We start from the raw sequence: 26,633 nt of genomic DNA on the forward strand, positions 1-26,633 counted from the left end.
GACGCGCAGGTCACCTACGGGTGTCAAATAGAAAGACCTGCACTTGGCGAGCCGAACCCGTCCTGGGATATCCCGGCACTAAAAGCCATACGACATTTCATTTATGCTATAATTATGCTTCCGTAAGGGTAGAAAGATATAATAAAGCAGCTCATAAAGTTTTATGTAGCTATCAAAAGTAGTTTTTCAGTTACAGGAACATCAGCTGTAAAAAATGTAATCTTGAGAAAATCAAGTTTAAAAATTAAAATAACAATAATTCACTCTTATTTTATATGAAGACTCAGAATCATCCAGCAGCACAGAGAGGATCCTTACCCTTGTACCCCACCTTCTCCAAAAACATTTTCCTTCGGGCTGATCTTGTTTCTTTGGTGATTAACTTGGCTGCACGATGTGTTTTGGCAATTCTTAATTTGTCTGAATTTTGCAGTCCCTTAATGGTATGGCAGCCAGGGTTGATGGTGAGATGCATTACCATTTTTAGTATTTCCATTATCCCATCATTAAATGTTAACACAGCATCACTGACACCCCATTTCAAAATTTTTAACACTACAGATACATTCTGAGGCACTCGAGTCCAGATAATATTGTTGGACTCAATTACGATTCTGAGTATTACGCACATGTAGACACATTCTGAGGTCTGGAGGAGCTAGGTTCATGTAAATTGCCTTTATGGTCTCCATAACAGCTTCAGGAATAGAATTCTTATGTTCGAAATACTCCACTCTATCGATAGGTGAAAACCACAGCCTTCCACGCGGAGTAGTTTCAAAGATATACACACAGTACAAATAAAAATATATCCAAAATTAACTAGCTTGACAGATATGCAAGTAATGTTATAAAGTTGAAAACTAAATACTTCTGAAGATCTCATCGAGATAAATTATATACCATTTTATTCAGGAAACAATAAAATTGTAAGACACATTTTGTAAAATGTCAAAAACTTTAGATTTTTGCCTTTCAAACCCTCCTTAAACGATGTTAACTTCTCCACAGAGAGAAGGGCGAGTCTCTTGACGTAATAGACGGTTTTTCTTCAAGATGTCTCGAATATGACAGATCTGTTCATAACCAGGATTTTTGAAATTACACAATTCACTTCCTCTTTTACATTTTTTCCTATACTACCAGGAACAGAATTTTAATGGCTTAAAAACAGAAAGTGATTCATTTAAGGGAGATCCTACAACTTCCAGTGACGTTATGACTCTTGGTAGGAAAGAAAAATGGGCAGATATGAAAAGACCCTCTTCCAACCTTAGGGCTGACAGAATATTTTGAACTATTTCTGTTGATGCAGAATCATTCGAGTCCAGTGAATAACCTTTCCTAAACCCGAACTACCTTCAATCAGTGATTTCATCAACAGACAACCACACGAATTGATCCATTTAGTTCAGTCTGTAAATTTGAGATTACGTTATTGTAACCATGTCCTACATACGCCCTACGTAAAGTACTTTCTTCAGGCACATGTTCTTGGGTGTATTTGGCAAGAAAACATTGTAATTTCAGATTATTCATTTTCTACAAGGGAACATCAGGAGCTAAAAATGCTTGGCATTCTGTAACCCTACTAGCTGCTTTTGAACATACTCTTTATTTGCGAGTTTTTTGATTAAATTCTCCCTATTTTCCGCTGTGTTTATATGCTGAAATACTTGAAATTTTTTCTCACTCCCTACATATTTTCCCACACGCTGCACAGAACTGTGCCCTGTTATCTGTAGATCTGAAAACTCTTTCTGTAAATTAGTTAATCTACCACTCGAAGTTGGTCTGACTTTCGGCATTTCAAGGACTTTTAACACACTTTATACGCAATATAATTTATTTGGCACGCAACCAGTTCACATCACCGTTACAAGTTACAGCACTACTGCCAGCGGCCAACCAAAGCGGAGAAGGATGATGCAGCAGGGAATTCACTGCATGACATAATCACAGCAGCATTACACCTGTCCATGTGACGAGTTGCTCCATCGCGTGCAACGTTACTGCCAATATGATCCAGAGAAAAAAAATACAACAAAGCCTTAAAATTGCTCACATATGCCATATAGGCAGTAATATATTGAAATATGATGCATTACTTTTTCGACGTTTGCGGTCATTAGAGATCAAAATAAGCAACATTTGCTCGTTTTTGGAAGCTTTCTTTGCAGCCCAGAATCGTCCCATTCCCTCTCTGGCGGCCTGTCTCCTTCCTATCTACTGTCCCACTGTGGTTCTGCTGTTCTTCTTTACGAAAGCATTGTAAGTTGTTTATCTGGTGTTGGCACTTGGTTCTGTTAACAATTTCTTCACTCTTGAGTCCAATTTTTTGAGAACTTTCCTGACCTCTGTGAACCACTTACACTTATACAACCGATTGTCATCCATTCTAAATAGATGATCATAGAACTTGAGTCGTCGCTTCTTGATGAATTCCATCAATCGTTCGGTTTTCTGATATAGTTCCTCTCGTCCTCCCAATCTGTATTGTCCGGCCACGATCTTTGGGCCCGTTATCTTTCGAAGGATCTTCCTCTTAAACTTTTCAGCGTCTCTCAGACCAGCCTTTCCAATAACTCGGAGTCATTCACTTCCATAGAGACATTATGGTTTAATCACCGTGTTGTGATGTCTGAATCTTGCATTGGAATTGCCTTTCTCTTGTACAGGTCGTGTGTTCTGCGAAACGCTGCAGCCATCCTATCTCGTCTACTGTTGTTAGCATTTATTAAGATCAGGAAATTATAAAAACTCGTTAAAATATGTCATGTAGGCAATACAATATTGAAATATGATGCATTTATCAAAATCACGAAAACATGACGCTATATGCACCATAAAATCATGTTCAAATAAATGAAAATTACAGCATTCGTACACATAATGTATAAGCATATATTTTGAACCCTAAGACAAAATATGCAAATACATGAACTTCCAGGGCAAACCAGTTCGTCAGCGGTAGTGCAGTGCTAGCGTTCTTGGCTGCGGACCCGAGATCGCGTCGCCCATACCCAGTGGAGTGGGAGAGGACGCCTGTCTAAGTCCTTGCTCCATTTCCTTAACATTTGAATACAGGCACACGCTCGAAATCCTGATAGACAAGCCGTGTACTTCATATTGATACCGTTATGTTGCCATTAAGGCTGGCTCTTCAGACAAGTCTGGCAATCTTGATAAATATAGAACATTTCCGGGTTTGTATTAATGTCGCTACGATTTCCAATAATAAAAGCTGTTTTTGATTGTTATTGTTTCTATAAAAAGAATATTAAGGTCAATTCGAAGATTGAACCGACCAGAAACCTTCCGTATTGATAGCGTTACCAACGTACACATGAGTAGAATATAATTTTAATGTCAATGACAGGAAGTGGTGTCGTACATTTCAGTGACATTATCTAAGTTCCTCCACTACATGGATCATCATCATCATCATCATCATCATACACTAACGGCTAACTCTTGTCGCTGCGACCATTCTTCTCTCAATCCATCTGTTCTCTTCATTTCCTTGTGCTCTTTACATCCCATCACGTGTCTCACATCCTCAAAGTATGTCTTCCTTGGTCTTCCTATTCCTTTCTTCCCTAGTATTTTACCTTCAAAGACGTTTACTAGGAAGTCATTATGTCTCAGGATATGACCTACAAGGTTTAACTTCCATTTTTCCATATCTTTTATCAGCTCCGTTGCTCATTGACTTCCTTTACAACATGTCGATTCTTTTCTTTTCTTTAGTCCAGCATGTCTCCATTTTCCCGAGTGGACAGCATCAAAACATTCTAGGAGAAACCACCAAAATGTAGACCCTAACTGGCCATATCTGAAAAAGAAAGGAAGATCAGAAGTGAAAGGATGAAGAGGTCTGGGAGGAGGAGAAGAAGAAGAGAAAGCCTTAAGTTCAATGCGGTCCATAGGCGGCCAAATTCGGAAACAAGAAGACGTACTCTGGTTGCTATGGCTTCTGTGGTGTTGGAAAATAGTCCACGCTCCCCAGCCCGAAAATATATCCATGATAAAACTACATCACGCTTCCCAACGTTTGCTTGTTTCTTCTGCGCGATGCAATTCATTAAACAACTTGGATTATTAAAGTATTTTTTTAATGAAAAGTGACAACGACTGTTTAAAATCTTCATCCACAGAAAGTGAAGAGGAGTTCCTATTTTTCACCAAAATATATACTTTTAGATAATTAATTAATGTGCTACTCCATGCTAGGTTATAAAACGACAAGAGGAAATATTCTAACACAGTCCATTCATGCAGGCCTATCAATCCCATAACCGAAGGCAAGTCAGCGCGTGCTGATAGAGCAGTGAGCGATTAATGTATGGTCAATGAACAGTAAATATGTTGGAAGATGGTCCGCCTAGTCAATACTATTTATTTATTTACCTTTCACCTTAATATCTAGTACATGTTTCGAGAATATTATGCATTCTCTTCCTCAGTTAGTGGATTAAAATTCAGTATACAATAAGACCTGACCAATAGGGAAGGGGGGGGGGGGCATTAAAAATTCAAAACAATGAGTATTACAATGTAACACTTAAGAATTTGGATGGTACAAACATAGAATTAAAATCCCATTTTGTCAAGTACAAATTAAAAACACAATATAGTAATGTCTAATAAAATACAACGTCTTGTGATGATATGATTCACAGTATCCTTGAAGTTGCCTTGCGTAGTTCAATAAAGTTGAGTTAGGAATGAATGAAATTGCATTAAAACTTGAAGTCCTGCCGATATCCACCGTTAATGGGTGTTAAAATGATGTCTATTTAAATTAAAATATTGGACGCAGCGTCGTATAATGATGTGAATTTACGGTGTCCTTGGAACTGTAATACTATCTTGCGTAGTTCAATTAGATTTGTACAAGAATAAATAAAATTGCATTAAAACTTGGAGTCCTGCCATTATCTTCGGTTGATAGATGTATTATGCAGCCAGGTTGAAAATAGGTTAAAATGATCTATAAAAAGGAAATGAAATAGAAATTAACAAAAAGGCTCCGACATGAACAAGTGAGAATACAACGGGGCAAAAATATTAAACCTTACCAGTGTGATGATGTAAATATTACGTGTGGCATGCATATGTTGGATAGATGTGAAGACACCTGATGTTGTATGGCAACTGGTTGCGGAATTACATTGGGTTGCGTGGTGGCTGGAAAGAGGGGTGGAAGGAACCGCCCCTGATACTACAGTCATACTTCCCCCCCCCCCTTACACGCTTGACTTCATTTGGCCTCTTACTGGGGCATTGGGTTACCAATTTAAACAACTGATTGTCTTCTGCAATGTGTTCATTTAGGCTGTTCTCATTATCAAATTTTTGCAATTTGTATATTTCTAATTTCTCTAGGGCATTCATTTGTTTGCCTTTGCTTAATGAATGTAATAAAGTCATATCACGTTCAATATTTGTGAAATGATGGTTGCTTTCATGCATGTGTTCACACATTGCAGAGTATCTAGAATGTTTTCGTGCATTGACATGCTCTTTATACCGTACCACCACACTTCTACCTGACTGTCCGACATATTTTTTTTCCGCAATCTTGGCACGACAGTTTGTATACACCTGACTTACTGAACCTATTGTTGGTGTTTACGCTATTCGAATTGAACAATAAATTATTATTATTTTTATTATTATTATTATTATTATTATTATTATTATTATTATTATTATTATTATCTGTTCTAAAGGATACATGGATATTGTGTTTCCTAAATAGTTTAACCAAACTATATGATTGTTTATTAATGTAAGTGAATGTAGCGAATTTCTTTTTTTCTTCCTTATTTACAAGTAGAGCGTTAGGTCTATTCACGACCTTACTCTTTATCCTATTGACATAGCTTTTGGGGTAACCGTTTCTTTTGGCAATATCTTGTATAATGTTTATCCCTTTATTAAAATCATTTCTGTTTAATGGTATTCTTACTGCTCTATTGATGAAGCTTTAAAATGCCGCTTTCTTATGTTCTCCTGGGTGGTTCGAGTCTTTCCTAATAACAACATCTGTGTGTGTAGGTTTTCTAAATACTTGGTAAATCAGGTTTTTATTGTCTCTAGTCTCCATGTTACGTCTAGGTAGTTTAGACTTTTATTATCTTCCGACTCGATTGTAAACATTATATGTTTATCAAGGTTGTTTAATTGGTCTAACAGTTCGTTTGGCTTGAGTTCTTGTTCGTTAATGATAGCGAACGGGTCATCAACAAACCTTAACCATAAGTCTAATCCTTTTATTTTACCGACTATTTTATTAGATTCCATATGGTCCATAAATATATCTGCAAGGATACCAGACGCCAACCCGTTAACTTGTTTGTACACGTTATTGTTGAAAGTAAAAAAGTTGTTTTCTAATATGAACTTTAATGTTAATGAATTCATCAATTTCTACTTTACTCAACGAACTATGTGTGTTTAAGTTGTTCTTAACAATGTTGATAGTCTCCGTGATCGGAATATTCGAATACATATCTTTCACATCAAAGCTGTGGATAGTATTATATTGCGATAAAATTAAATTTTTTGTCCTATCACAAAAATCTATGGTATTGCGGAGACTTGTATCTACATTAAATCTGTAATGTTTCTTTAAAAACGTGTGTACAAATTTGGCCGTTTTATATGTAGGACTGTTTCTGAAGTTTACAACCGGTCTAATAGGTATGCCTTCTTTGTGTACCTTAGACATAGCCCTCAATTTCGGTAATCCTGGGTTCATATTTACCAAGCGTTTTGTTTCATTCGAATTCATCAAAAAATTAGTGTTAGCTAAAATTTGTTTGAAAGTCTTTTGCATGTTGTTAGTGGGGTCCTTCTTTATCTGACGAAAGTTGTCTCCCTGCAAGAAATCGTTCGTTTTACTGATGTAATCATCTTTATTCATTAAAACTATAGCGTTACCCTTGTCAGCCTTCGTGACAATTATGTTATTATCTTTGATCTTCTTATTAATCTTTCGGAGATTGTTATTTGTGTGGGTATCTGCGATGGTTTTATGTTCCATTATTTTACAAATTTTATTTTTAGCCTCGAACCTCATATTCTCTTGTTCGTCTATAGGTACCTCTGCAATTGCTACTTCAGATTCCGCTATCAGTTTCACTAGTTCTCTATTTTGGACAGTCTTACTCGTGTGTGGCCAGTTATGTTTGGGACCCTTACTTAATATTTCGACTTCGTCATCGTTGAAATCAACGTTGGTCAGGTTTTTGAGTGGCGGATAAAATGTGTGTGTTGTCGTGTATGTGTTGTTGTTTCGCATTTCATCTTTGGTGATGCATTTGTCTTCAATGAGCCTCTGGTATTTTCTATCTAGAATATCTTGTTTTTTCTTTAGTATTGTAAATAATGAGAGGTCAATGTTAAATTGCGCCTCCTCCCATTCGAGAGTCAAAATTTGACTAGTGATGAGTAGGTGTAATTCATAAAGCGTGTTGTTCAGCTTCGTTTTTTTAAGGTGTAAGAACCTGATTTCATCTTTAATCCACAAGCGATTTACTTTCCGCTGTGTTCTCATTTCATGACGCAGCAATCTACCTCTCTTTTGTACGGAATTCAAATGTTTAGTGTTTAAGTGTTACATTGTAATACTCATTGTTTTGAATTTTTAATGGGGGCCCCCCTATTAGTCAGGTCTTATTGTATACTGAATTTTAATCCACTAGCTGAGGAAGAGAATGCATAATATTCTCGAAACATGTACTAGATGTTAAGGTGAAAGGTAAATAAATAAATAGTATTGACTAGGCGGACCGTCTTCCAACATATTTACTGTTATTAAGTCAATACGGTTCCAATCCCGACCATCATTGTCAAGATTATTAATAATGGTCAATGAATGTAAAATGAAAATGAAGGAAAATTACTAGTAAAGAAAGGAAGATGAAGACGAGGGAATACATTCTTTGAGGATATACGAAACTTCATGGAATGTAAATACTGCAAGGAAGTGAAAAGAACAGCAGTATTGCTCTGGTCTCTTTGTTTATTAAACAATTACTTGTACAACACAAGTAAGTTGACCATTTCTACACCCAACCAAACCATCACATTCATACAAATGTATAAGACAAATAATTACACTTTAGCAATACATGGAGACCATAAATATTTTGACACACATAACTAACCAGAAAAACCGTTCCAGAAGTTCATAATTATGTACTTCGTATCATCTAGTATTTAGTTGGGTAGCCATTTGCTAGTACAACTGCAGAACATCGAGTTCGCATTGAATCCACCAACGTCTCAAGGCGGGAGGCGGGAATTTTGGATCATTCTTCGTTTAAAGCTGCGAAATATGGCTCCTTCTTTGTCTATGTTTTGCGTTTAACACGCCTTTTGAGTTCCTCCCATTGGATTTAGGTCAGGGCTTTGACTTGGCCAATCAACAACCCTGACTCTTCTTTCTCAGGCGTCTTTTGAAGGTATGTTTAGGATCATTGTCATGCTCATACAACCACCCACGAGGCATATTTTGTTTAGCATATGGTACCATGTGTTGTTCGATAATCCTGCCGTATAAAAATTGATCCATGACTCCTTCAATTTTTATCAATGCGTGTGGTAACTGGACGTCTGACAAAGGAATTTCCATCCAAGTTGAACATATTGAATTTACTCTCATCGCTCCACATTACTTCACTCCATTCCTTGTTCGACCAGCCACCATATTTCTTAGCAAAGGCAAAGTCCGGCCTTCCTGTTCTTTGCTAAAATCAAGGGCTTCTTGCTTGGTCGTCGGCCTGTAAAACCTTGGTGTTTGAAGTACCGTTTTATAGTAGTTAAGCTAAGTTTGATCTTATAATTGTCTTCTAAATTATTCCGTACAGCTACTGCCGTCGTTCGAGGATCAACAATACATTGCCTTCGAATGAGTCTTTCAACAGCAGGGGGTAACAATTCTAGGGCGACCAGATCTAGGCTTATTTAAAAGTATTCCGCGGTTGTTGTAGCCTTTGTTCCAAACATTTACAATTTGTCTAGAAAGACCAAATTTGTCTGCAACTTGTGCTGGCTAATGCCTCTCTTCAAAGCCGCAGTCACTGCTTGCCTAAAATTTAATGGATACTCTTTCCTTTTCCCCATTGTAATGTCTGTTTGGGTGAAAGAAAAACTGGGAATCATAATTAAGTAAATCATTCATACAAGCAAACTCTCATATGTCAAAATACTTACGGTTTCCCCGTAAACAGTTGGTCCCGCATTACTAGTAGGTTCGAAACATAAGCAATACTGAACTCTCTATTCAGACGCAAGCAGGTAAAGTAATGAGCCGGTGTCCTGTTTGTTTTGCATCATTTACGTTATCTATGGTCAAAAATATGAATGTCAAAATACTTATGGCCGGTACTGTAGGTTGGTGGTGGTTTCTTGACAAAATGTGGGACGCACACCAATTACCAAACCCCAAGTGTTGACAACCCACAACGCCCATGTATCTGTTTACGTTCCCACACAGCATTCTAAGTGTTGTCGAATTAATTCTGAATCACCTATCTGCAGTATCTTTAGTATATAATTTAGTGTGTGCTGAAGGACCTGGGTTCTATTCCCCGCGAGGAAGTCGAGCTAGAAACAAGAGTAAAGGCGCCTACACACGTTACTGCATAACTGTGCGATTTAACTGCACCAACCGAACTGCGTAGATTTCTCTCACGTGTGGATGGTAAATCGTTGCAGTTATTTCTGCTTGCACAGTTCATCGGAGCAAGTTCATTTTTCTAACCAATAAAACTGTGTCGATTGCGTTTGCATAGTTTTATCGCAACGTGTGGACCGTGGCGACTGCCGATTGATCAGTTCAAGTGAGTCACTCGTTAAGATAGTGCGCGCTACAAGTTATCACAACATGTCTCAGGAAGACCAAAGCGGATATCGTGAGCATTTAGAAGCTTTCATTGAATGCTATAGAAATGAATCTTGTCTCTGGCAGACGAAATCTAAAGATTATCACAATCGGAACAGAAAGACGCCGCATACAGTAAGTTGATTCAAAAATATATATTAATTGACTGCAAAGCCAACAGAGACGTAGTTGTAAAAAGGATTAATGATCTTAGGAGTTCTTACAAAAAGGAGTTAAACAAAGTTAAACAATCTAAAATAACGGGGTCAGACACTGACGAGATATACACTCTGCGATTGTGGTACTTTCATCTACTGGACTTCTTACATGAACAAGAGACCCCAAGAACCTCTACATCTAACCCGTGGCTAAATATCTTAAGGTAGCGGACAATCTGTCATTAGGAGATATAGCTTGTCTCATCACAGTATCCTTTTTCTTTATAAATGGAGTAACCAGTGATAGAAGATGTAGATAAGTTCTTCAGCCATTCTTAAATAATTGGCCGGGCTGAGTGGCTCAGACGGTTAAGGCGCTGGCCTTCTGGCCCCAACTTAGCAGGTTCGATCCTGCCTCAGTCCGGTGGTATTTGAAGGTGCTCAAATACGTCAGCCTCGTGTCAGTAGATTTACTGGCACGTAAAAGAACTCCTGCGGGACTAAATTCCAGCACCTCGGCGTCTCAGAAAACCGTAAAAGAGTAGTTAGTGGGACGTAAAACAAATTACATTATTATTCTTAAATAATTGTGCCAATCTTTCGGTACAAAACGTAACTCATTTAATAAATTTACGTGTGAATATTGCTTTCTCTGTAGTAGCCAATTTTAGACCACACGCTGCGTGTCTTCTTTTGCTTTTTCATTATGCACACACATAGACTCAACACCGCCAGTACGTCATCATCGTCCGTAGATGACATTGTTGCTTTGATAAATGTCTGATGAGTACTGTCGATCGACGCAGTTATCTGTACCGTGTGGAGGCTATAGTGATTTCAGTTTTACTGCGCAGTTTATCGTTGGAGTTAAATCGCACAGTTATACAGTAACGTGTGTAGCCGCCTTTAAAGTCTGATGTTTGCAAAGTCCATTCGACACTCCATGTCGTACGATGTCGGCATGTAAAATATCTCAGGTGGCAGGAGCGCAGGTTATTATTATTATTATTATTATTATTATTATTATTATTATTATTATTATTATTTCTTAATCTGCTTACTCTCCAGGGTTAGTTTTTCCCTCGGACTCAGCGAGGGATCCCACCTCTACTGCCTCAAGAGCAGTGTCCTGGAGCGTGAGACTTTGGGTCGGGGGATACAACTGGGGAGGATGACCAGTAACTCGCCCAGGCGGCCTCACCTGCTATGCTGAACAGGGGCCTTGGTGGGGAATGGAAAAATTCGAAGGGATAGACAAGGAAGAGGGAAGGAAGCGGCTGTAGCCTTAAGTTAGGTACTATCCTGGCATTTGCCTGGGGGAGAACTGGGAAACCACGGAAAACCACTTCCAGGATGGCTGAGGTGGGAATCGAACCCACCTATACTCAGTTGACCTCCCGAGGCTGAGTGGACCCCGTTCCAGCCTTGGATCACTTTTTTCAAATTTCGTGGCAGAGCCGGGAATCGAACCCGGGCCTCCGGGGGTGGCAGCTGATCACACTAACCACTACACCACAGAGGCGGACATTATTATTATTATTATTATTATTATTATTATTAGGGAACAATCGTGTAAATAATAATGGCGTATGGCCTCCGGAGAGGTCTGGTGCAGGTCTTTTTCTAGTAGACGGCCTATTAGACGACCTGCATGTCTGTGAAAATGAGGGCCCTACCTAGGATGATTTCTAATCTTGAATACGCCACACAACCCCAGCCCCCGAGCCATTAGAATTAACCAATTAAGGTTAAAATCCCCGATCCGGCCGGGAATCGAACCCGGGACTCTCTGAACCGAAGGCCAGTACGCTGACCATTCAGCCAACTAGTCATTGTTCCCCTTCGGGCGTTTTTCCTCTTTTCTTCCCAAAATCTCGTCATCCTCTCTGAATGCTTTCTCTTCGCTTCTCTGTCCACTTTTTTCCAGATTGCCTTGATCTTCTTGACTCAAATTTTACATTGTGATTTTATTTCGGCGCTCGGTGGGGTCCTCGAGATTCGCTATGTTGATCTATTGTAGGTCCCTCTGAACCTCTTTTAGCCATTCCGAACCGCATTTACTCTTTGTTACGATGCTGAGTAGTTTCTTTGCCGTTCTAGAGTTGTTCATTCTGTAAATGTGTGTGTAAAACTTTTCTCGGCGTTTTCTGCTTTCATCCGTAATGGTGTTTATCTTTTCATAGAGGTCGTTCTTCGGTCTCTTCATCCTGTTATGTCTGATCTGTTGTGCGGAGTTGTTTTATCTATTATTATTATTATTATTATTATTATTATTATTATTATTATTATTATTATTATTATCATTGTATGTTGGTTATAGCTGAATTTTATGAAAACATGCTCTCCGAAATGGATCGGTAAAATAAAATTTTTAAAACCTTAAATCGGCAGGAATCACACAAGAAGACATCTAAGATAGGGAGGTTTTTAGTACATCCAAATTCACAAATGACAAGGTGACCAAGAGGACACATTGGCCCAGAGAGAGAGAGAATAAAAAAGTCCACAGCAAAAAATCAAGAAAGAAACAGGGACACAAATGAATGCAAACAAAGTCGTATTTTTATTTAAAATGTTTATAGTTGCTTTAAAGCCGTTTCTGCGGTGTAGGGGTAGCGTGCCTGGGTCTTACCCGTAGGCCACGGGTTCGATTCCCTGCCAGGTCAGGGAATTTTACCTGGATCTGGGAGCTGGCCTACGTGATTAGTGATTACAGTTGAGGAACTATCTGACGGTGAGATAGCGGCCCCGGTCTAGAAAGCCAAGAATAACGGCCGAGAGTATTCGTCGTGTTGACCACATTACACCTCATAATCTGCAGGCCTTCGGGCTGGGCAGCGGTTGCTTGGTAGGCCATGGCCCTTCGGGGCTGTTACACCATGGAGTCTGGTTTTATAGTCGCTTTAATTTAACTCGCGATCCCTCGTCGGAGGGTCTGCCTTACAAGGGCTGCACTCGGCTAGAAATAGCCACACTAAATTATTATAACTCGCGACTTACATTAAATATGTCAATATGAAAACATTTTACAATAGTACATACAACCTGTGAAAAATAATCTTTATATTTGGTAATATAAACAGGAATTTTTAAATAATTTAATAATTAGGAGGCATAGTGAAGGAGAATTCAGCTCCTTTTGGAGCTCATTAGGAATACTGTGGAACTTTCGCCCATGGTTGTAGAATTGACATTCAGTAATGATATGCTTGATTGTCAATGGTGAGTTACATACATTGCAGATGAGATGTTGTTCTTTCCTTAGAAGGTAACTGTGCATTACCTTCCAGTATCCTATTCTCAGTCGTGATATTAAAACCTGATCTTGCCTGGAAAGGTTCGTAACTCGGTAGTGCGTCATAGAACTGGATGTCATTTTACAAAGTTTGCTTTTTGAAGCGCCTAGCCAGTGTTGGCATAACATTATGTCGCTATGTGGTATAGGGTCTCTCAGTGGATGCCTCGTAGCTTCTTTCGGTGTTCTAACAGCCGACTCATTACCTTGGATTCCACTATGTGAATGTAACATATTTTCCTACGCTCTTGATTTTTTGAGACAAAAACTGACTTTTCTTTGCCAGAATATGGCTCGATGAAGAGTTTCGAATTGCAGTTAATGTAGCCTGCTTTTGGAGTCGGAACAAATCGTAAATGAACTGGAAAAGTCTGTTTAAGTGCACAGAGTTGGTAAGAAAGGATAATGTAGAAGTCAGGCAGTCTAAAGAGCATTTTGTGATCAGGGTATATTACGGCACAGCCATTTCTTCCGTTGCACTTTGACCCATGGTTATAAATTAGACTGTGTTTTGGGTGTCTGCTGCAAATCTCATTGAATAATTGTTGATAAACAGATGTATTAGTCTGATCTTTAGCGTTGTTGATTAGTTATAGGTTCACTGTGGGCAGAGTAATTGTCCAAGGAGGGGGTACAAGAGATCTGTCGGTGCGTAGTGGAGGGGGAACATTAAGGTTCAGCTCTTTACGAGATTTAGACAGCCTGAGATGGAAAGGCAATGATTGCGCGTGTAAGACAGTGAATTCATCTTTATGCCTATTAGAAAAGACGTAAGGTTTCATGTGTGAATCGCCGGGATGAGTGGCTCAGACGGTTGAGGCCCTGGCCTTTTGACCCAACTTGGTAGGTTCGATCCTGGCACAGTCCGGTGGTATTTGAAGGTGCTCAAATACGTCAGACTCGTGTCGGTAGATTTATTGGCACGTAACAGAACTCCTGCGGGACTAAATTCCTGCACCTCGGCGTCTCCGAAGACCGTAAAAGAGCAGTTAGTCGGACGTAAATACAATAGCATTATTAATCATGTGTGAATCGTTCATGGCTGCTATCTCGAAAGCGTATGATAGGCTCAGTTGTTTTCTTCTTACTCCAAGTGGTGGTTAACCTTAGTCGATCTGCATACTGGTTACTGGACTAGTACAGTAAACTCTCAAGGCCGTTCGTAGAGCGGTGGATTGTACTAGTGTAGACATTCTTGAGAAATATACCGTACGCTGTAGCACAATCCACTAACTTAACTCTGAGAATTACTTTAGAAGTATTAGCTGCTAGGATTTTCATTATATTTAATCATTTAGACAGTCATCTTTGATATTTTTAATACGAGGAATTCAAGGTAACCTGTTATCAAAAGTAACTCTTAGAATATTGATTTTTTTCACCGATTTCAATTTTGTGATTGTCCATGTAAAAGGTTGGGTTCATAAATGCAGGTTTGCTATTAGAAAACAATATACATTTGGTTTTGGTTTTTCTAACTTGAACTCTGTGTATTTAGCCCACTTTAGGATGTTTCTAATGCTTTCTTGGAGTAATTATTGAATTGTTCTTTCCCGCACAACATATTGTCAGATCGCCTACGAAAAGACAGGTCTTTACAGGTGAACTGATGTTGGAAATAATGCCATTTATTGCTTCGAGGAATGATGTGACGCTGATGACTGATCCTTGTGGGACTCCATTATCGATGGCAACTTCCTTTGATAAAATTCCATTTACTCTGGCTTGGATTTCTCGATCCTGAAGAAAATTAAAAATGAAGTGCAACATGTTACCTGAAATCTTGTTTCTGATCAATATTCTCACAGTATAATCTTTCCACACCATGCCATAGACATTTTCAATGTATAAACTGACTGCAATGAGGTGCTGTTTGTTGAACGCGTCCCAGATTTCGGATTCTAGGTTTATTAAGTAGTCCATAGGTGAATGAGCTTCTCGAAATCCTCTTTGTACAGGGTTGAAAAAAATTCATGTGTTCGAGATACAAACCTTTTATTAACTATTTTTTCCAGTAGCTTGCAAATTGTAATCGTTAATGCTATGGGCCGGTAGCTGTCAGGCATTGTGCTGTCTTTTCCTGATTTAGGTATTGGAACTACAATAGCATAACGTCATTGGTCAGGAAATACTTTGTGTTCCATGTATTGTTGAATATTGCAAGCAGGTAATTTAATGCGTTGAAAAATGAAATGGTGAATGGCTTTTAGTGCCGGGAGTGTCCGAGGACAAGCTCGGCTCGCCAGATGCAGGTCCTTTGATTTGACGGCCATAAGGCGACCTACGCGTCGTGATGAGGATGAAATGGTGATGAAGACGACATATACACCCAGCCCCCGTGCCAGCGAAATTAACCAATGGTGGTTAAAATTCCCTACCCTGCCAGGAATCGAACGGGGGACCCCTGTGACCAAAGGCCAGCACACTAACCATTTAGCCATGGAGCCGGACATTTAATGCGTTGAGTGGAAGGTATTCTAAAAACTCACAAGGAATAGCAACAGGACCAGGACTGGATCTTCCGCATTTATCAAGTTCAGTAAATATAGGCTACCTCTAACATCTTAATAAGATTTATGACAGTTAGGGCTGGAGGGAGGAGCACTGCACGTGCCATTTCACGATGTTGCCACATTCCAGCATTCCTTTCTCTTACCTCTCGCTCATTCAGACCGCCGTGTTCTGTTGTAGACTACCTGGCCAGACTATGACTGACTGGTGGCGTGCCAGATGCGACCGTGCCGCATGCGACCCGTGCCACTAGCGACCGCATAATCTGTAACCGTGCCGGATGCGACCGGCGTTGACAGGATGCGACCGGCGTTGACAAGCAAATGGTCATTTGATAAGTTGTGTCATCACCCAAGATAAGGTAAGCTAAACGAAGTGCAATGTAATTTCTAAAAGTCTTATAAGCAGCTACTGCCCCTACTTTACATAACACTTCTGGGGGAAACTCGTTTTGCAACACGAAATATGGTGATGCGTCTACGTCTTTTCCCACCGGGCGAGTTGGCCATGCGGTTAGAGGCGCGCGCCTGTGAGCTTGCATCCGGGAGATAGTGGGTTCGAATCCCACTGTCAGCAGCCCTGAATATGGTTTTCCGTGGTTTCCCATTTTCACACCAGGCAAATGCTGGGGCTGTACCTTAATTAAGGCCACGGCCGCTTCCCTTCAACTCGTAGGCCTTTCCTATCCCATCGTCGCCATAAGACCTATCTGTGTCGGTGAGACGTAAAGCCATTAGCAAATAAATGGTATTTTCCTAAAATATCTCCAAATATGGAGCTGAGCCTCCATGTCTGGGAGAAGGTACCAAGCAGGTTAGGTCAGTGCGTTGCCGGACGACTAGTTACAGCTACTTCGGTAGGCTGCTGGGTTCGAATACCCCGTCGTCCATCCTCGAAAATTATTTCTCGTGGTTTCCCATTTTTCATCTCCAGGAAAATGGGCGTGGTATTTCATTTCGTAAATCCCACAAATATTGGCCGGGAATCAAACCCGGACTGTCTTGGTGAGAAGCGAGCAGTGATGCCACTGGGCTCGTTTCTATTACTCCCCACTCTATCCGGTTCTTACTGCGGGTCAGGGTGTGTAGCAGATTTGGCATTCTTTTACGGCTGGATGCTTTTCTGGACGCCAACCATTAGAGGAGAAATGCTACGTGTTAATGTGGTGGTGGTGGTGGTGATTATTGTTTTAAGAGGAAGTGCAACTAGGTGACCATCCTTTATTTAACACTAATCAGGGAGAAAAATGGAAGGAATCCGACACTGCGAAAAAGGAAGATATCAGCGAAAGAAAGACACGAGCCACGAAGGGCGTGAAAATGAACGACTCTCTAGGCCTAGAAAGTTCTAATCCCGTCGGGGTTGGAATAGAACAAGATTTGACCAAGGAAAGTCGGATAGGATAGATGAAAATGAGGAGCCTGGCACAAGTAAGTGGAAGCAGTGCTAGGACTCAACTCAGTGCCCCGTGGTCACTAACCCACGCTCCCAAGTTGAGAGCCCCTTACGACACGCAGGGAATACCGTGGGTGTAATTCTACCGCCCCCCTCCACAGGGGAATCTGGAGTTAGATAACTTTCTTCTTTAGCATGACTTTCCTCTGGTTCATCGATTTTCTGGTACTACTGGTACGTAACATACTGGTTTATCATAGTACTCCACGCATTTGATTCCTTCTCTGTGGCACTGATTGGAATGAGCAGTGTGCACACTTAAAGGAATAATGGCAGAGGATTGTTCACGGCTGTCTGCGGCCTGGTCATTCCAGGTCGGAAACTTTGGACTGTTAGATCGGCAGCATAGTACTGTTAAAAATGAGAAAATGTGCGGTTTTCTATTTTATTGAGTATTTCATAATTATGATAGCATTGCTTGTAACTGCGACATTTCTGTTGACTTCATTGTAATGACCTATGATGATTTCAGTTGGCAAAACCAAAAAGACAGGTAGAGAGTGAGTGCCTGCCATTATCATCAAACTGCCCAACTCCACTGACTGGCAGTAGGCAAGTGGGCCTACCATCATAATGAAAACTTACCAAGTTGATTGTGACTGACAGTAGGCAAGAGGACCTGCCATTATAATTTCCTAACCAAGTCTTCACATGCGAAAATACGTAGGGCCTATGGTGACTTGCCCGTCGCTTTTCTGAGTAACTTTAAGAGCTATGTAGTTTAATATAATCTTATTCACAACGTGTAGAGTATTTAACCTAGAATTCTGAATACAATGTAGAATTCCGTAGCGAAGCACGGGTACATTAGCTAGTCATATCTATATGTGTATCAGAATCTAATTACGCTGTACCGGGAACTCCGAAATTAAGTTTGAATCCCTTTCAGAAAACAATCGATAATGTTTGGTAACAAAACACACGAGTAGCGTTGCGAAAATATTGCAAATCTTGGCATAGGAAGACTTAGAAGTAAGAAGACGAGCTGCTCGACTAAGCGGGATGTTCCGAGCTGTCAGTGGTGAGATGGCGTAGAAGGACATTAGTAGACGAATAAATCTGAGTGGTGTTTTTCAAAGTAGGAGAGATCACAATATAAAGATAAATTTAGAACTCAAGACGACATATTGCGGCAAATATTCGTTTATAGGACGAGGAGTTAGGGATTGGAATAATTTACCAAGGGAGATGTTCAATAAATTTCCTACTGGGCGAGTTGGCCGTGCGATTAGGAGCGCGCAGCTGTGAGCTGGCATCCGGGAGAAAATGGGTTCGAATCCCACTGTCGGCAGCCCTGAAGATGGTTTTCCGTGGTTTCCCATTTTCACATCAGGCAAATGTGAAAGTCGATGTGTACTTTAATCAAGGACAATGCCGCTTCCTTCCCACTCTTAGCCCTTTCCTATCCCATCGTCGCCTATAATATATATAATTTCGTGTGGCTATTTCTAGCCGAGTGCAGCCCTTGTAAGGCAGACCCTCCGATGAGGGTGGGCGGCATCTGCCATATGTAGGGAACTGCGTGTTATTGTGGTGGAGGATAGTGTTGTGTGTGGTGTGTGAGTTGCAGCGATGTTGGGGACTGCACAAACACCCAGCCCCCGGGCCATTGGAATTAACCAATGAAGGTTAAAATCCCCGACCCGGCCGGAAATCGAACCCGGGACCCTCTGAACCGAAGGCCAGTAGGCTGACCATTCAGCCAACGAGTCGGACATCGTCGCCTTAAAACCTATCTGTGTCGGTGCGACGTTATACCACTAGCAAAAAAAGAAGATCCTAATTCTCTGAAATTATTTACGACTTAGTCCTACTTACTTATCGTGTCCTATTAGTGCCGGGAGTGTCCGAGGACGTGTTCGGCTTGCCTGGTGCAGGTCTTTCTACCTGACGCACATGGGAGGCCTGCGCGTCTGGATGTGAGATTATGGTAATGAGGTAGGGAAAGATGAAACCCGGTGTCGGCACGTACCCTACTCCTCTCGAATAATACCAAGGGGTCTGCTCAATGCCTTACGTCCCTATCCGACGGCCGAATCACCATCAACAGCATCATATTGCCTCACTTCATTTGAACACTGCGAAGAAGTTTAGATTTGAATCCAGGCTTTTGGTACGCAATCTAGTGATTACAAATTGTGTACACCAACTTTCCTACCCTGCCGGCCTACATTCTCATGGTGAAATTTTTTTCATCCGGGCTAAGTGGCTCGACGGCTCAGACGGTTGAGATGCTGGTCTTCCGACTCCAACTTGGCAGGTTCCATCCTGGCTCAGTCTGGTGGTATTTGAAGGCGCTCAAATACGTCAGCTTTGTGTCGGTGGATTTACTGGCACGTAAAATAAGTCCCGCGGGACTAAACTCCGGCACCTCGGCGTCTCCTTAAACCATAAAAGTAATTACTGGGACGTAAAGCCAGCAACATTATCATATTTTTCTTTCGACCAACGGCACTCGAACCTGCTAACAACGGTGTCAGACCTTTATTTTAGAAAAGACCAAGTTAGCTACTGAGAAGCAATCTGCCACTTGGTGACAGCCCTTAATGCAGATCAATTGTAAGTGATTGATGGGTCGCATGCGGCACGGTGCATATCCGCTCGGTCGCTATTGGCACGATAATGGCCGGGTCGCATCCGGCACGGTCGCAATTGGCACGTAACCGACTGACTTGGGTTCATGTTCCGTTATCTTTAACAGGGACCGGGCCGATAAGCTCAGACAGTAGAGCGCTGGTCTTCTGATCCCAACTTGGCAGGTTCGATCCTGACTCAGTCCGCTGGTATCTGAAGGTGCTCAAATACGTCAGCCTCGTGTCGTTCCCTTGAGAGAGTCATCGGTCCATCCCTTATTTCTGGTATGGCCAGCATTGTCTCGTCTAGCCACACAATAGACATTAGTTCCCGCCTTCAAATCTTATGCAGGAACGTACTCCTTAAAGCCACTACGTCACCTCTCTCTAGCTGCAGCTTCCTACTGTTAATAGTTTTATATTCGAAACCAAGGCTATGAACCACTTTCAGTAAGGGAGAATAATGGCCTTTAAAGAAGTCGTTCGGAAGTGTAAATAGCAACTTTTGAATTGTTGGATGTTCTCTCCTTGAGTAGTAGGAATATATGTGATGGCGAACAGCATCCTCTTTGTAATTCTGGAAGTTCTAGGCCGCTTCTTTCCAGGCGTGGACAGTTCAGATGAGTTTTTACATTTCTCCATTGTAACTCTTGTCACAGTACTTTTGCTAACTCAAGCGCTTTGGCAGTGCGTTCCTGGACTCTCTGGAATGGAATTAAGGGAACATTTCTTTCCGAAAAACTCGTAGCCGCCTCTTCAAGGAATTCCCTTGGGGCACATATCATTTCTCTTCCTTGGCGATGAATTGTCACACCACGAGGTGGACGAGTCCTGGGCCTCCCTCTCCCTCGTACTCGAAATATATATTGAAATACAATAATTGCACGTAATTAGTATTTAACAAAAACAGAAACAGAAATAGAATGCCACTCACACTGAACTGCTTGCGACAAGATCTAACTGAGAAGTGAGAGGTTTGGCAACTCCAAGCAAGACGAGCTGGCCAGAAGATTTATCTCCATAGCAACCGCTGTCGAGCCACCCTCGTTTCCATGGCAACCATACCCTCACTCCCGTTATCCCGCCCCAGCAGGCAGTAAACGGACCTTCCTCTAAGAACTGTCAGAATTATCTTCTTATATTAGAGGCATAGTACTTGCAATTGTAAGGTATCATTAATAACCTGACCGGAGTCAATGGAAGCTTCTCCTTAAAGTATCACTTCACAAGTTGTCTTGGTGTAGAGAAATTCAAAGTCGTAATTGGTGTCACTAGAAATTTCAGAAAAAGTATTCGCCAATTTATCCGCTATGTGTTGAGGATCATTTACAAAGGATCCATCAACTGGGTTTCTGAGAGCTCTAATTTGGAATTGATAACATTTGCCGTATATTCTTTCGATTTCATTTCGTATAACTTTTTGTGGAGTTCTGGCAGTTAATGACGAAGGAAAGGTCAACCAAAAGTTTGTTTTATTTCTTTGCGAGCTATTGGTCTATATTTCTGATGATTTATTTTCAGGAGTGGACTATCTCTTGTAAATATGGAAAAAGCACAGTTCTTATTTATTATAGTCTCTTTGCAAGATTTATTCCACCAGGGTTCCATTTTTTAGCAGAGCCTATCGTTACTTTGGGGATGAAGGAATCCGCAGATTGGATTATTACTTCTGTGAAATCACGAACTATATTATTAATATGATTATTAGAGAATTCGCTTGGTAATATTAGAACATTTGAAAGAATGTTCTTTTTATTGATAATGAGAGAAATGCATTTATGCCATGAATAAATATAATAGAAAGTAGGTCACTTCCATACTTAGATTCGTCAGTTGCGCTATATGTCCCGTGAGCTAGGTCGTAGCGAGTAGGCTCTGTCGTGTTTAATAAGGTCGCGTCGAATTCATCCAGTAATATTTCTATTGCTCTTCCCATTGTATCTGAATTACTGTATTAGATCCCCACAAACTGTTGTGACTGTAAACAAAGTCTTCTATGTAGCTTACTTTGCGTAATATTAAAATGAGATTATTCGAAACTATTCAGTCCCGTACTGAAGTGTAAGGATTAATGGTAGGAGGTCGAGGGACCATTCTTCGATTCATTGTAAATTTTTGGAAACAGTTTAATTTAGACGTTCAAGAATTGCAAACTATTTTTATTAGTTTTATAAAGTTTTATTTCACTGCACAGAAATCATTGCTAAATGCTACAACTCTTGTAATTTAAGGACATTATAAGAATAATGAAATCAACAAATTTTTAACTGTAAGCCAAAATTATACATTAGATTGTTTTGTAATGTTTTGTCCACTGTGGCAACTTTCAACTGAAGTTTTGTAAATTAAATTATTATTATTATTATTATTATTATTATTATTATTATTATTATCATCATTATTATTATTATTATTATTATTATTATTATTATTATTATTATTATTATTATTATTATTATTATTATTATCATTATTATTATTATTATTATTATTATTATTATTTCTCAGTTAGGTTCTTCAAGGGACCACGTGACAATTTCAGTGTTTCATCCTTTGTTGTTCCTTATTCTTCCTCCAATCTTTCTTGACTTCATGAATCCAGGTTGTTGTTGAATTCTTGTTCCAAAGATATTTGAAGATCTGTTTGGTTAACCTGTTTCATTCATTCTGCATGAAGATAAAAAAAAATCGCCTCTTGCCCATTGTTTCTGTTATGTTTTCAATGTTATTGACTTGGTACCAATTAGGCTGCCTGCGAATTTAATTCAACGCTCTGTTTTTCTCCACCGGATGGTAGCGGAAGAGATCTCTGTGGTTGACTTGTCGGGTGAACACCGAACTTCATTCAACATGTTCTCTGGTTCTGGAAGACCAACACTCTAGCTACTGTTCCTTGTTTCAGGTGCTGCCATGTCGAGCCATGCTCTCGGCCGTCTGGACACGGCTGTATCTGTAGAGGACAATAAACGAGAAGGTCTAACTCTCACATGGAGAGACCTCAGCGTGTGGGTCAAGAAGAAGAGGCCGGGTTTGCTGTGGAACAGAGAAGACGAGTCAACACAGATCCTCGACAACGGTCAGTGGCTCTTTCTGTTCACACTTGCATACAGTAATACAGGAAAATCTATTCTAATTCACTCCACTTTGCTAGTCATCGCCACTTCAATCATAATTATTTTATTAATTTAAATTCAATTTACTTGGCATCGGGAGTGTCCGAGAACATGTTCTGCTCCCTTGGTGGAAACCTTTGTATTTCACGCTCACGGCGACCTTGATATCTGAATGAGAGATCATGATAATGAGGTAGAGGGGAGTAAAACCCGATGTCGGCACACTCCTGTTGAATAACACAGCGTTAATGTCTCCATCCGACGAACTAATCATCATTAACAGCGTCATGTCCTCACTCCATATCACGCGTTTCTCAATGGCAGCTTTTTGAAAATATTTTATGAAATGAAGAAAATTTACAAAAAAAAAAATGTTCATAGCTCGTTCGAAAATCTATTCATTTTTATACCCTTTACAGACCAAATTCAGAATTAAAAATTTAAAATCCAAACTTCGGTGGAAAATGAGCCCTCACAAATGCCAGTGCTAAGTCTTAACCATTATAAAAATGGCTATGAGATCCATGCCAGCCTCCCTGCGGTCATTTTATTGAATACCAAGAAATACTTTAATTGACATTGGTGTAAGAAGCGGTTTCAATACTTCGTTCTTCTCTCATTGGTAGTACTGGCTGGTAAACAGTGCTTCACACTCGAAAATATTTTCATGAAAGTACTCCTCGAAGTATATTGCTGGAATTGTAGGCTCTTACAACTGTGTATCATTGTTCCCTTCACACTACTCTCACTAAATTGTCCTCCTTTAAGCTTTGTTTTGATTACATTATCAATTTCAGTTTGTCTTTATGTCTTCCTTTTTCTTTTTGTCATTTGTCAAATAATTCAAATGAACTGACATTGTTGGCTGCTCTTTTTCAAAATTAAACTGGCCTCGGTATAATAGTGTATATTTTTAATTTCACTCTTGTCCGACTCTTTGGCTGAATGCTCAGCGTACTGACCTTAGGTTCAGAGGGTCCCGGGTTTGATTCCCGGCCGGGCCGGAGGTTTTAACCTTCATTGGCTAATTCCAATGGCTCGGGGCCGGGTGTTTGTACTGTTCCCAACATCCCTGCTGCTCACACACCACACATAATACTAACCTCCACCACAATAACACGCAGTTACCTACACATGGCAGATGTCGCCCACCCTCATCAGAAGATCTGCATTACAAGGGCTGCACCCGGATAGAAATAGCCACACAAAATTATCATTAGTATTATTATTTCACTCCTGTGTGCAACTGTAAAATAGCGTTTGAACTAAACCTTCGTTTCATCTGAACTATATCTATTATTTCATTCTGGTACCTCTGTTCTATTTGAGAAATTTCACAAAAATTGGCCTGTTATTAAAGTGCGTCCCTCAACCCCTTACAAACTGGAAATCCCTATTGAACACTGCGGAGAGGTTTGAAATTGAATTCACGCTTTCGGTACCACCATCTTTCCTACCTTGCCCGCCAACATTATGGTGGTGATTTTTATCGACCAACGGGACTCGAACCGGCTAACCACGGTGTTAGACGCCTTAACTATCATGGCCACCCGGCGGGTATCGTAATTACTGAAAGCGAACAAGAAATTAATCGAAAACGATGGATGTCAATTTTCTGGAAAATAAAAAAACCAGAGTATCCTTGATGAGATCGGAATTGATAGCTGCTACTAGTGTTGGAATAATCGAATACTTTTAATAATCGAATAACCTCTATCCGATTATTTAAATAATCGAATAAATAATCGAATAAAATAATCGAACGAGTTTCAAATATCATTCAGTTGTATCGCATAGAATATTCGGATGCGTCATAAATCAATAATCCAATGTAAAAATTGCCTCATTGATTCGAATGCAGTTCCGAATGAATAAATGAAAAAATAATCGGATGGAAAAAATCACTATTCTATTGCCTCATTCATTCGAATGAATAATCGAAAAATAATCGAATGAGAAATATAATCGAATAAGCGAATACAATGAAATAATCGAATGAGCGATTATTTTGTTTTCGATTATCCCATCACTAGCGGCTACATAAATTTACAAAATCTCAGAAAGGGGTGTTACCACCTAATAAATACACCACACATATAAATATACATATATTTCAAGTCACAGTACTAGTTTCGGCCACCTTCAGGTGATTTATAATTATCGTCCTAAATTCTAAAACAGCACAGTTCACTAATATTGACTTAAAATATTTTCTTCGTAATACGATGGGGTTGTTTAAAACAACTGTCCCATCATGCTTTAAATGCTATGCACTAATTCTCCTCCAGCTACTATTTTAAATGAAATGCCAGTTCAAACAATTAAGAAATTAGAACTGATTAATTAAACATAAAAGTTTACAATATGATGAGAGGCGCATCACTTGGTGCTGATGAGACCATATTTTGTCAAAATATCTTCTTTATTTTTTAGTACGGTACCGTAATTTGTTTTTAAGAGGAAGTATTTTCACTGCTTCGTAACTTTCAAATAGAACTGCGTGGTCCTCTGATGTTAATTTTATCAATAAGTTTCCAAAATTAGAGTTTATTTCAAGACCTCCACGCCAAAATCTAAGACATGTAGGAGTACCCAAGAGTTTTACCGCATCAACTTTGTCTGCAAAGAGCGCACTCTCCTGTGTACAGATTATACTAAGGATTCGAACATGATAGTTTAAGAGAGTCCTCATAACATTTTGTTAACATAACGTTTTAAAAACTTGTAAAGAAAAACTGCAAAACAAAAACACAAACACCTGAAAATCAACGACTGTTTTGCGGTGTTAAATGTGTAAATCATGTACATAAGAGAACAACATTTATTTAATTAATTAATTTATTTATTTATTTATTTACACTTATCTAAAATACATTTGCAAATGTGTGGTAGGACATTATTCACTATCTTTGCAATTATTTACACCTGCAAAGCACTTAATATGTTTATCTGCCGATGAAGGTGTTTCATACTTTTATACATGTTTACAATCCTTGCTGTTCACAACATTAATAAGGTTTGTATATTTATATTGGCGTAATTAGCATTGTCATTTCTTCCTGCGGAGTGGGTTTTTATCACTCCCTGAAAGTAACATTCAAAATAGATAAGTCTGTGATAAAGTTTTCGTTCATGGGCATTCATTTTAATAAAACTCGAACGATGGGGTTGATCATCTGTGCCTTTCGGTTAATCGAACACACTCCTTTCCCTATTAACCGCTATATTCGCAAGATTTGTGTATATTTAACACAGTTTCCGCACGTAATCTCTACTTGACGTACACCGTAACCAAAATAACCGGTGGACTGCTCCTGAACCACCGACAAACCCCCGATTCAGAACGAGAGATCGATTTAATACAGGAGAATGCCGATATTGGCGCTTCATTCTACCGGTTCACTCATAGCAGCAATCGCTACGTGTCACAACACCAGAAGAAGTCGACTAACTGATGTGGTATGTCAACTTGTTTAGGTGGACAAATCAAATCAGCAGTCAAGTGGGGATTATATAATTATGGAGATTGTGCAATTTGCTTTCAAATTAGAAGTGAACTGGTTTCTCCTTGTCTTCATTGATTCGGCAGACTCGATTCACTCAAAAACAACTTCAAGCTATGGAATGAAGAAT

General features: G+C 39.8%; 1 protein-coding gene across 1 annotated transcript in view; it reads left to right on the forward strand.

Annotated features, from left to right (window-relative positions):
• The first annotated feature begins 13,253 nt into the window (after nt 1-13,253).
• The window catches only part of LOC136882244 (protein scarlet-like), a 115,634-nt gene continuing 102,254 nt past the window's right edge, over nt 13,254-26,633 (forward strand). The window contains exons 1-2 of the mRNA XM_068229494.1: nt 13,254-13,275; nt 22,790-22,963. Of these exons, the coding sequence (XP_068085595.1) occupies nt 13,254-13,275; nt 22,790-22,963 (196 nt within the window). The remainder of the gene's footprint in view (nt 13,276-22,789; nt 22,964-26,633) is intronic.

Source organism: Anabrus simplex, chromosome 10, assembly GCF_040414725.1.
Source record: "Anabrus simplex isolate iqAnaSimp1 chromosome 10, ASM4041472v1, whole genome shotgun sequence".
NCBI lineage: Eukaryota > Metazoa > Arthropoda > Insecta > Orthoptera > Tettigoniidae > Anabrus > Anabrus simplex.